Here is a 13,279-nt window from a genome sequence, read left to right on the forward strand (position 1 = left end):
AAGAGAAATTACCTAGTATTGTTTGACTATTTTTTCAAGCAACTTATTTTTGGTCCTACAATATTATCAATCATTGGTTTTGCTAACCTCGTAAAACCAACTTAATGAACAAAATTATAGCTAATACAGAACATTTGAAAAATACAAAATCACCAGAATATGCCTTCCCAATTTGCATATATTTTTCAAACATTTTTCAAGCATTTATCTTAAATTTTACATTTCATTCTACTAAAGAAAGCAAAGTCACCAGGATATGCCCTCCCAATTTGCATAGTATATAACTAGAATGTATTCAACATTCACAACTAGAATATATATATATAATAAAACTATAAAACAGTTAAAAGCAAATTGCATTACCCGAATGTTAAAACAGATTAAGATCATATTGGGCTTAACATAAAACAATTTACTAAAGCCCAGCAAGTCAATGAATGTCCTGCTGATTGATTTTAATTTTGGGCTTATTGTCATGTTTCTTTTCTTTTGGATTATGATTCGGTAGTGTTAGTTTTTGTGCTGTGGTAGTGGATGGACTATGCATACTTTTTTTGGTCCAATATGTAAACATGTAATCAACGTTTTGAATCAATGCATGCAGTTGGCTTGGCTTTTTCTTCTTAAAAAAAACATTTATAATGATCAGCAAGTCTTTCGAGGCAAAAGAAATCACACTAACATAGGGGTGGCAATATTGGACCCGACCCGACAACCCGACACGAATTCGACCCGCAAAATACGAATTCGGGTTGGGGGTTTTCGGGTTCGGGTCGAATTCGGGTTGACCCAAAATCAACCCAGAAAAATCGGGTCATTTTCGGGTTGAATTCGGGTTACCCGAAATTGACCCGAAATTACCCGAAAATTAATATATAATATAAATATTATATATATTTATATTATTTTTATAAAATTTATTAGTTAAATTTAATATAAAATTATTTAATTTAATAAAAATTAATTTATTTGGATTAAAATAATATTTATTTATTATTTAAAAAATATTTTTATTAATAAATATTAATTTTCGGGTCGGGTTCGGGTTACCCGCGGGTAGTGCGGGTCGGGTTCGGGTTGGGTATTCTGACCCATTAAATTTTCGGGTCGGGTTCGGGTTGGGTAAATTTTTTGACCCGCGACTGTCAACCCGACCCGAACCCGACCCGAAACCCGAAATTGCCAGCCCTACACTAACACCTCGCCCCCCCCCCCAAAAAAAAAAAACAAATAAACTAATAAAAGGATCTAAGAATTCTTTTTTTTTTTTGTCATAAGACTTTCACGAAAGGATCTAACAATCTGAATATACATAAAAATGTAAAAGAGCACCAACTAATATATAAAGTTCATAAACAAACTTAATATTAGGCACATTGACAAACTTTTTTCCTGAAATATATATATATATGCATTAAAAAAATTAATTAATGAAATAGATTTTGCCAAATAAAGTAACTAATTAATCAATCATGTTAATATTAGACATTCAAGATGAGGAATAACTTAACAAACCTTGAATAAATAGCAGATTATATATGTTGAATGACACTTCTAATTCGCAAGCTCGCAGAGGAAGAAGGTTTTTACGAAGGAGATGATGTCCAGCAGCAAACACAAAGTTTTGATTTATTTTTCTTCTGTTTTCGGTGTTCGGATAGGTAGATAGACGTTGAGAAGTAAAGGAGGTAGGTAGTATCAAATTCACTTTACCAACAAATTAATAACGGAAGTTAATTTAACCGATCTAAAATTGCTAACAGTTTAGAGCATCTCCAATAGTCTCTTAACTCACTCTTAAATATAATATAAAATATTAGCTCTTAGTGATTTAATATGAGTTCAACTCCAACAACACTTCTTATATTCACTCCTCATTTTGTTTTATATTATTAAAAGCAAGTCATGTGCATGAAAGTGCAAAAGAAAGTGGATGGAAAGAGAATGTTTCCTTACACATTTATTATAAAATATTAGATAAGAGGGACTAGTAGCTCTTACATGAGAGAGAAGAGAAATTTAGGAAATTTAAGAGTGACTAGGAGTCTATTGGAGCAAGAAAAACTACCATCTTCTTCAAATTTCAATTTAAGAGACACTATTAAGAGCCTATTGGAGATGCTCTTAGTAACAGAATGTGACTAAACTTTTTACATTAAAAGGCTAACGACCTAAAAACAGAACTACTAACAGAAAAATGTGCCGTTGGTAGAGAGTTAGTATTTCTTTTGTAATGGTTGTTATTTTGTTGCAACCCCGTTGCTACTAATCCGTTACAAGTTCCTTGCCATTTCATAGCTAAAGTTGGGCGGGCAAATCTCACGCCCAATAGTCTTCTCTTTTAGCAAAATTCTCGTAAGTATACTGTTGTGAGTTTGTTATTATGTTGTTAACTTCTCTTCATTTTCATTTATGTTAGCAGTTCGTTGGTAATTTCTAATGAATAAAGTTTGGTTGGTAAAATAGAGAACTCTTGTAGTGTTAGCTTCTTCCATGGAAATAATATAAACAATTTCTATTTATTTTCTTTAATATTATGCGGAAGAGTTATGTTGAGATACATTTGTTCGCCCCCTCAGTATTTTTATAATATAAAATAAATGTTATTTAATAAAAGTTATGTTGGTCTTCGAATGTATTGTAGAAGCGGGATTAAATGCAATACTGATAAATTCAAATCCTATTTCAACAACTAATTAAAGATTTAAATATATCAGTAGAGAAAGATACAAACTAAGTTATGAACACAGTAGTTTAACTTTACAAAATAAACGGTTTATTTTATTTTGTTGCTTTGCTACAACCTCAAGAAAATGTTTCTTAGAGCTTCAATTATCTCAAGGAATACACTTGTGTTTCACTCCCTTGGTGTTCTCTCTGTTTGATCTTCTCTCAATCACTCTTTTCTTGAGTTATGTTTCCTATACATATATAAAAGTTTAAATATAGGCCACCACGGGTTCTGCACATCTATAAAGTAGACATTTGCTTTTGCGGCTACTTTAAGATTGCAGTCCATGTGACATTCCTAAAATGCTAATCAACAATTGTTACGTACATTGTATGGAAAGTAACCTAGGAACATTCTATTTTGAGCTTAACAGAAGTGAATGAACGACTTTTGTGTATCTTTGAGCTTCAAGCTGTAGGCTTGGTAGGTCTGCTACAAAACATCTTTTCTGCAGCAATCCTAAAGTTGAACATCTTTATCTATCACAGGATTGACTTGATGTGTAATCAAATCTAATCAAAGATCTCTGATGACAGCGACATGGGGACATCAGAATTCGCTGTCAAACAATGATTGGGATAACAGTGGCTTCCTGAGTACGCTTTAGGTAGGGACACCAATGTTCTGCTGTCATGCTAGCTGAAACTTGCTGTCTGCGGAGTTTAACCAATGTAGCTGTCAAATACAAACTTGTTGTCATGACCTTGCAACCGTCTGCCTTATGTAGTACTGCTGTGAACCATCTTGACAGTAGCAATCTTTCATTCTTGCTGTCATTCATCTTCGCGTCTTGGGGCATGAACAATGTGAACTGAACTTATTCTAAGTGTTACATGTATTACAACTTACAGTAATAAAAAGGACACTAAAAAGACATACTATGACTGTGACAGTATGTTCTACTTAGATAAATCTAAGTAAAAGTGTTAAGTTTACTGCTGTCCATCACCCATAAATCCTAACAAGTTAGTTTCATTAAAATCCGCAATTAAGCTGGAATTTTAAAATATCAGACATAAACTTTTAATTTAATCATAAATAATATTTTTGATCATCAAAATTTATATATAACTTATTATTTATAGATAATCTTAAATTTCATTATCAAATAATTATTACAAACCATCAAATTTAATGATTATTATGATTATCTGCTTATTAAATATATCATAGAACATAGTGCATTCCGATTTATAAAAATAATTATTGTGCATGCTGATCATGTTGTAGAACATAATCTAAATGTTATAATATGTTTAAAAATATTATAAAACAAAATTATTAGAATTGGAAGTGCTAAATTATATTTGACCTAATTTGAAGAATGTGGACTCCCTCGTGGACTATGTTATATTGTTTATTAGTTAATACTATATTAAAGTGAAAAATGGACTTGGACTAATAAATTATACATAATTGTAATCAATATACTTATATAAAGGAGAAGCGAGGGGCGTGTAGGTGGCGCCTCTCACATCGCTCCGTTCTAATTTTCTAATTTTCTGGAATTTTCGGATGAAAAATATCAAAAATAAAAACTACCTTTTTTAGTTTCACATATATTAGAAGCAAGTTTCAGAATCTGATTTTGTTTTAGATTATTTATGGAATATAGCAGAAAACTACCTTTTTTAGTTTCGAATATATTGGAAGCAAGTTTCAGAATCTGATTTTGTTTTAGATTATTTATGGAATATAGCAGTTTGAAAGTTTTAATCTGATTTTGTTTCAGATTATTTAATTATGGGAATGAGTAGCACACAAGTCTCTCTGCACCTATAAATACCTCTATAAGTTGTAGAGTTTTGGATCATCTAAACACAACATACTCTCTCTGAATACTACAAACCAACCTCTCTCTGGTGATAGTTCACTTGCTCGATTTCTAACTTGATGGTGCATTTGTTCTGCTGCAACAATAAGTGAAGGCTGTTTATACGGTATTAAATAAAATTAAAGGTTGTTTCAAGCAAGGGTAGTTATAGACCGCTATGCAAGAGTCGACAAATCCAAACACCGGAGAAGAATATAGTCTTGACATGATTTTGATGGATGATATCAATAAATTAACTATTAGTGATATATGTTTGTTGGCTATTCTTTTATAATATTTGTTTTGTTCATCGGACATGTTTGTTGTTGTTAATTTTTATATGATTTACTTTGTATATAGGAAAATATTATTCATGCATTATCTATTTGCTCCGTTCAAGCAACTTTTAAGTGAAGGCTGTTTATACAGTATTAAAAACTAAAGATGTTACAAGCAAGATAGTTATAGACCGCTATCTTACGGATTTAAGTTAGATGTTTTTGTGCACAATCGATCCAAAAAAATTGAAATAAAGTGACAATGTAAGAACATGATTACTTTTAAAAAAAACATAAATAAAATTAAGATTCGTCATGCTTTAAATTGTTAATTACGTGTAGAAACTTATTTTCATATTTTCACCATGAATTATAGTCCAATTTTGCAATTTTATATATTAGTATTGGTATTACATCAAGATTTTTATAATATAAAATTTATTTCATCTTACAAATATTAATTTTTAATCATTAATATACTTTTTATAGACAGCCATAAAATTATTGCATTCTACAAATATTAATATTGAATCATTAATATAATTTTTATAGGCCGCCGCAACGCGCGGCTTCTCAACTAGTTATATGACTAATGCTTCAAATAATTTAACGTGTCAGTCCCACAGTTCAGTTTTTGCATAATCTGTTAGTCATGTAATTAAATAATTATATACTACTATTACATACTCCCCGTCTCTTTTTTCCTTTCCTCGTTTGATATGTTGACACTATTCATAACATGAAACAAATTACTAATTTATGTTTAATATACAAGATCAAATATAGTTGTAAGTGATCTTGTTGGATTTATATTCATGAGTATTTTAATACGGTGAAATTTTTAAATATAATATTAATAGACAATTAAAAAAAATTAACAATAAAAAATATGTGTAATAAAAGCAAAGAGTCAAAGTATTAAGAAAGGGAGTACTAGAAGATCACAAGATGGAAGAAAAATATTAAGAGACGGGAAGAAATACTAGTTCTCGTAAGATCTTCATGTCAAGTTTGTTAGCATCGTGATTGAGATGACTTGTTAGGCAAGATGGTTGAGATGACTAGTGAGGTAAGATGGATGTTATCCCTCAGAGGCCAGAGCAAGTCTGACGCAAGCCCCACCGGTGTGTTCCTTACTTCCCGGGCCAAGCCCAACTCTGCAATTTGTATGTGATATGGTATTTCTTATTTCTTTTTCATGGTGGTGTTTGTTTGCAAGAAGCATAAACTGCTTCTAACTTATGTTTTTCTTGATCTGTTTGTGTAAAGAAATAGAAACACTTTTAATAAGCTGAGATCTCTCACAGCTTCTGCTTCTTTTTCAAACACTTTATTAATTTACTTCTCACTTCTACGCATTACGATAAGCAAAGAGTCAAATTTTAAGCTAACCCAAACGGCCGCATGTATTTTACTTTCATCGACTTTCATGTAACTTATTTACATGTGATACTCCCAAATGTAAACCGTAATGGTACACTTAAACCCCGCGTCCTCTAAACTCAATTTGCTAAACCCTGTCACCTTTCTTCATCTTGCCTCGATTTATATATGTGAACCTAAAAAGTCTTTCATATAATGACATATATGCATACACATGAATCGTTTTTAAATTAAATCAAAGAGAGAAAGTACCAAGAACTATCAGAGAAAGTACCTGCAATTCATAAAACAAAATATCACACCATTATGTTATATAGTAATTATTGATTCTGCAAAAAAGAAGAAGAGAAATTTGTGTCAGGAATTTTATCAAACACTTAGAAAGCATGCTACAAAATATACTCCATAACCGAAAATTTACCCAAGAATAATATCCATAACAAATGTATATCTGAAGGTGACATCTTCACTTTCTTAAAATCATACCAATATACACCAATGGTAGGGACACCAATGTTCTGCTGTCATGCTAGCTGAAACTTGCTGTCTGCGGAGTTTAACCAATGTAGCTGTCAAATACAAACTTGCTGTCATGACCTTGCAACCGTCTGCCTTATGTAGTACTGCTGTGAACCATCTTGACAGTAGCAGTCTTTCATTCTTGCTGTCATTCATCTTCGCGTCTTGGGGCATGAACAATGTGAATTGAACTTATTCTAAGTGTTACATGTATTACAACTTACAGTAATAAAAAGGACACTAAAAAGACATACTATGACTGTGACAGTATGTTCTACTTAGATAAATCTAAGTAAAAGTGTTAAGTTTACTGCTGTCCATCACCCATAAATCCTAACAAGTTAGTTTCATTAAAATCCGCAATTAAGCTGGAATTTTAAAATATCAGACATAAACTTTTAATTTAATCATAAATAATATTTTTGATCATCAAAATTTATATATAACTTATTATTTATAGATAATCTTAAATTTCATTATCAAATAATTATTACAAACCATCAAATTTAATAATTATTATGATTATCTGCTTATTAAATATATCATAGAACATAGTGCATTCCGATTTATAAAAATAATTATTGTGCATGCTGATCATGTTGTAGAACATAATCTAAATGTTATAATATGTTTAAAAATATTATAAAACAAAATTATTAGAATTGGAAGTGCTAAATTATATTTGACCTAATTTGAAGAATGTGGACTCCCTCGTGGACTATGTTATATTGTTTATTAGTTAATACTATATTAAAGTGAAAAATGGACTTGACTAATAAATTATACATAATTGTAATTATATGACTAATGCTTCAAATAATTTAACGTGTCAGTCCCACAGTTCAGTTTTTGCATAATCTGTTAGTCATGTAATTAAATAATTATATACTACTATTACATACTCCCCGTCTCTTTTTTCCTTTCCTCGTTTGATATGTTGACACTATTCATAACATGAAACAAATTACTAATTTATGTTTAATATACAAGATCAAATATAGTTGTAAGTGATCTTGTTGGATTTATATTCATGAGTATTTTAATACGGTGAAATTTTTAAATATAATATTAATAGACAATTAAAAAAAATTAACAATAAAAAATATGTGTAATAAAAGCAAAGAGTCAAAGTATTAAGAAAGGGAGTACTAGAAGATCACAAGATGGAAGAAAAATATTAAGAGACGGGAAGAAATACTAGTTCTCGTAAGATCTTCATGTCAAGTTTGTTAGCATCGTGATTGAGATGACTTGTTAGGCAAGATGGTTGAGATGACTAGTGAGGTAAGATGGATGTTATCCCTCAGAGGCCAGAGCAAGTCTGACGCAAGCCCCACCGGTGTGTTCCTTACTTCCCGGGCCAAGCCCAACTCTGCAATTTGTATGTGATATGGTATTTTTTATTTCTTTTTCATGGTGGTGTTTGTTTGCAAGAAGCATAAACTGCTTCTAACTTATGTTTTTCTTGATCTGTTTGTGTAAAGAAATAGAAACACTTTTAATAAGCTGAGATCTCTCACAGCTTCTGCTTCTTTTTCAAACACTTTATTAATTTACTTCTCACTTCTACGCATTACGATAAGCAAAGAGTCAAATTTTAAGCTAACCCAAACGGCCGCATGTATTTTACTTTCATCGACTTTCATGTAACTTATTTACATGTGATACTCCCAAATGTAAACCGTAATGGTACACTTAAACCCCGCGTCCTCTAAACTCAATTTGCTAAACCCTGTCACCTTTCTTCATCTTGCCTCGATTTATATATGTGAACCTAAAAAGTCTTTCATATAATGACATATATGCATACACATGAATCGTTTTTAAATTAAATCAAAGAGAGAAAGTACCAAGAACTATCAGAGAAAGTACCTGCAATTCATAAAACAAAATATCACACCATTATGTTATATAGTAATTATTGATTCTGCAAAAAAGAAGAAGAGAAATTTGTGTCAGGAATTTTATCAAACACTTAGAAAGCATGCTACAAAATATACTCCATAACCGAAAATTTACCCAAGAATAATATCCATAACAAATGTATATCTGAAGGTGACATCTTCACTTTCTTAAAATCATACCAATATACACCTGAAATAAGGGCCAACAAATCATCAATCAGCAAATTTCAATCAAATTCATACGAACAGAGAGAAGAGAGGGGGAGAGGGGGAGGGGGAGAGGGGGAGATGTATTCAACCAGAGAATTGATTTCCCAGCGGTGATGTGCTTGAAACCCTAAGAAAGGGGCATAAAGGCTTAAAGCAGAGAAAGAATTCGTTACGGGAAGAGAGTATATGCTAGGGTTTGAAACTGGATTTTGAAATTAGAAGAAGATAACAGTGATTTGAGGTGGAGTGTAATACACGTGAGCGACGCAACAGACTTTATGTTTGAATGGAAAGGAAATTGAAAGGAAATGAGAGTGAAGGAACATATTTGAATTTAAATTTTGGAGTATGCAGCAGCCTCTATGCTGTAGCAACCTCTGCTGTTGTTTTGAAGTTTTGAATACTGTGAGCCAGCTGGGGAGAAGCACGGGAGAGGAAAGCTTCAGTACCGTGCAGTGAGTTTTTTTTTGTTGTATTGCCTGATAAGGCCATTGGCCATAGCAGAAGAGAGGGATAAGTGATTATTAGAAATGGGTTGGACAGTGTCACGTGCTGTAGACATGTGTCCAAACTCAATATAAAGGGGAAGTGAGCATGTGCTGGAAGAGAGTGAGGTGGAAAGTTTGTACAAATGGAGAAATTTGGATGGCATTTTTTGTAAATAAGTATGAACTCTTGGGGTAGGGGTTGTAAAAAGGCATTGAATTTGGATTCAAGATTTATGATTTAAGGGATAAAATATTGGAACATAGCTGGGACAAACCCCCAAACTGACAATCATAACCTGATTGTGAAACAAAGAACGAGCTAAGCAAATAGTCGTTTTGTTTTCAGATTGCTTAATAGATAGAATATAAATATGCTTGATAATAAAAATGATTACAATGGTTTCTCGAACAATCCGGTCGACACCATCATCCCTGAAAATAGTAGAATCACAATTGACTTGCGCACATAAAAAACCGGTGATCGTCTAGTGTTCATGCCCATCACACCAACTGAGGTTGGGGATACAGATGTCCCATATATTGAACAATCTTTTAATATTCGTATCATTTATTTAATGAAGTTATAAGACAATTTCTGACTTATAAAGCAGAATATGAGAATTGAAAATCCTAACATATTTTAGTAAGTTATTTTAATTTAAATTTGATTTTAGAAAAATGTCTATGAACACTTTAAAACATAATTTATGATACACATTATTAAAATTATAATTTTTTATATAATAAATTATAAATATCAAAAAAATTATCTGCACACATAAATTTAAAAAGCTAACAAACGAGGTGTGAGACTCAATTGACTGAACCTACGAAGGAGTGTGTGAATTTTTGACGAAATATGAACTTTTCTGACCATTTTTCGAAGACGTGTCTGCATATAGGACAAAACTATTTTGTCGCAAATGATGAAAACGATGCTATTTGCGACAAACTATTTTGTGGCAGCGTAAATGATGCTATTTGCAACGGAAATAGTGTTAAAAATCCGTGGTAAAAAGCAAGATTTGTTATAGTGTTGGAGGAGGAGGAAGGAGTGGTCCAAAAGCTTGGAGAGGGAGGCGGTATTTGTTGCAGTGTTATTGAGAGGAGGGAGTGTTCCAGTTATATTCCTCCGCCACATATATCGTGCATATTCGGTTGGGTTTAAAAAGCCCAGGCTTTATTTATAAGTTGGAATCAGTTAATTCGTATTATTTATGTAAGAAAGTTATCGGGTCAATTTCTGACTTATAAAATAAAACATGAGAATTGAAAATCCTAACTTATTTTTATTTTTAAAAATTGATTTAGAAAAATGTAAATGAACACTGTAAAAAAATAATTTATGATACGTATTAATATATTAATAATTTTACATATAATAAATTGTAAATATCAAAAAAATTATATACACACATAAATTAAAAAAAATATTTTCCCCTTATAACCAATTTCACACCTACAAGCAATACATACTTGTGTTTTAAGGTAAGTCCTAGGTCTTTTGAGAAGCTGATTCCTGCTTTGCCTTGTCACCCTTCATCTTTACATTGATAAAGCTTTGGATACAACTTACAGGTCCTGTTCTCTGTTCCTGGCTGCTCTTTTTTTTGTAACTGTTATCAGTTTCTAAATAAAAAAGCAGATAAGAATCATATATTTTCCCGCATTCCACTAAACCAAATGAAGGCACCAGCTTATTATTTATTAGTAACACAAATATAACTATAGATGAACCACCATGGAGGTTCCAGCTGGAATTTTGCTTCGAATCATATCGGTTGGTAACACAAATATTACAATAAACCAGATGCTTTATTTTCTTGCAAGTGATAGGTTTTGACAGAATTGGTTGCTCTACACAGTTCAAACTGATCATACTGATCATTTACAGCTTCACGATTTCTGGAATGTGAACCGGATACCTTTCAATACAATCATTCCACGCTCCATTCGCCTTCGGTTTTACAGCAGCATTACATATCCAAACTGCACTGTTACACTTAAACCCGCTCCCAAATGCAATCTGCCAAACCCTGTCCCCTTTCTTCATCCTCCCTTTCGCTTCTATGTAACTCAATTCATACCAAATTGACGATGAAGATGTGTTTCCAAATCGATGCAATGTCATTCTAGAAGCTTCCACATGCTCCGCAGATAGCTGAAGATTCTTCTCTAGTTCATCAATCACAGCGCGCCCACCAGCATGTATACAGAAGTGTTTGAAGGCTTGTTTGAAATCAGGAATGTATGGTTTCCATTTCAAATTAAATATTTTTCTTCCAAGAAGCGAGAAGAGAAAATGTAGTTGCTCTGATGCAGGAAGGACTAGGGGACCCAGAGTAGTTATGTTTGATTTCAGTGCCCCTGCTGCAATTGCCATGAGGTCTTTCGACAGGCTGATTCCTGTTTTGCCTTGTGGATCTTGTTCTTCATAAACGCACCTGTATGCCTTGTCATCGCCTCCTAGATGTGTTCGGACTACATGTCCTAATCGGTACTTGGCTCGTGCACGATCACGCCTTTTGTTGGATAAAAGTATAGCTGCACCTCCCATTCGGAACAGGCAGTTTGGAAGAAGCATGGCTCGCTCTTTCCCTTGGTAATAATTAGGAGTAATAATTTCAGTACTAATTACGACAGCGTTTGAATTTGGATGACTTTGTAATAAATCTCTGGCTAAATCAATGGATATTAATCCAGCACTACACCCCATACCAGACAGATTGAAGCTCCTAATATCACTTCGTACTTTGTATTTATTTTCAATCATTGCTGAAAGTGATGGAATTGGAGAAAATAGACTACAGTTAACGATGAGAATGTCAATGTCTCGAGGCTCTAGGCCTGTGTTTCGAAACAATGAATCCAAAGCAGAGAAGATTACGAGCTCTGCTTCGAGTCTAGAAGCTTCCAATGTGGGATTAGGAGGGATGAGACGAAGTGCTGGAGGTAATGAAGTCTCTTCACCAAGGCCCGAACGTTCTAAAATACGCATTTGAAATTCTACCGCTTTGGGATCGTCTTTGAGGATGATTTTGGAATGTTTCATAAACCCGGAGAAAGGGACTTTTAAGTCGACCGGAGGTTTGTAACAAGCATAGTCTACGAGGTAGACAGAGCAAGGTTTCGACATGAAGTAGAGAGCAAAGAAGAAGATGATGAGGAAACTGAAGGTAAGAAGTGGGAGGAGATTCAAGTGACCTAGGAAGTGGGATATTTCATTGATGATATCGTTATGGCCAGTTCGAAAAATTTGTAGAGTAACTGGAGCCATGATCGGAATGAGAAGGATATAGAGAATGTTGTTGACAATGTTTTGGTACCCAAGCTTCAAATACTTGAGTTTCACCGAGTTGGAGGAATGTGACATTTTCGATAATCTAGAGACAGTGGATTTTTTTTATTTTTTTCTTGTTTAAATTAGAGCTGGGACTCAGGAGCGGGCCAGAGATTTAAAGACTTCAACCTTAAGAGATCGTTAGGGGAAAAAACGGACAGCGATTCTAAAATTTAATTCAAATTAAAAAAAATTCGCTGCACCTGCCCCTGATTAATGAGCAAAATGGTCCCAGAACGCTACATAAACTAAACTAGCATTATGTTTTTTTTTTTAACTCTCATAGAACGCTAGAAGGTGTAGCGTTTTGTATGAATATAATGTTGCACGATGCTGTGTTAATAAATGGGGTTTGAGACCATCTTTTCAGATTGAGATATTCATCGACATTAATAATAATGGATACAGTGATAATGGGGACATTAATAATAATAAATACAGTGATAATAGGACCAACACCCCTGGTTAATGACTCTCCGACCTATAAGTTTTGTAACTTTATATGGAATTTTTTCTCTCTTCAAATTTTAGTATCAACTTTAGAGCACATGTATTTTTATTGACTAAACTTAAAAGAAATTGATCTTTATTTAAAATAAAAATACGGATTATA

General features: G+C 32.8%; 1 protein-coding gene and 1 long non-coding RNA gene across 3 annotated transcripts; both read right to left on the reverse strand.

Moving 5' to 3' along the window:
* Positions 1-5,448: 5,448 nt before the first annotated feature.
* Positions 5,449-9,373, reverse strand: LOC108222228 (uncharacterized). Of its 2 annotated transcripts, XR_010292022.1 has the most exons (4): positions 8,928-9,373; positions 8,597-8,818; positions 6,627-6,888; positions 5,449-6,534 (listed from the first exon to the last, which is right to left on the reverse strand). It is a non-coding gene; the product is annotated as an uncharacterized LOC108222228 (long non-coding RNA). The 2 variants fall into 2 exon arrangements; XR_010292021.1 differs by having other exon boundaries at positions 5,449-6,888.
* Positions 9,374-10,719: 1,346 nt separating this feature from the next.
* Positions 10,720-12,771, reverse strand: LOC108221105 (3-ketoacyl-CoA synthase 5). The gene has a single exon (XM_064093083.1). The coding sequence runs from the start codon at positions 12,697-12,699 to the stop codon at positions 11,215-11,217; it is 1,485 nt and encodes a 494-aa protein (XP_063949153.1). The 5' UTR covers positions 12,700-12,771; the 3' UTR covers positions 10,720-11,214.
* Positions 12,772-13,279: the final 508 nt, after the last annotated feature.

The sequence above is a fragment of the Daucus carota genome, chromosome 5 (assembly GCF_001625215.2).
Source record: "Daucus carota subsp. sativus chromosome 5, DH1 v3.0, whole genome shotgun sequence".
NCBI classification, from domain to species: Eukaryota; Viridiplantae; Streptophyta; class Magnoliopsida; order Apiales; family Apiaceae; genus Daucus; species Daucus carota.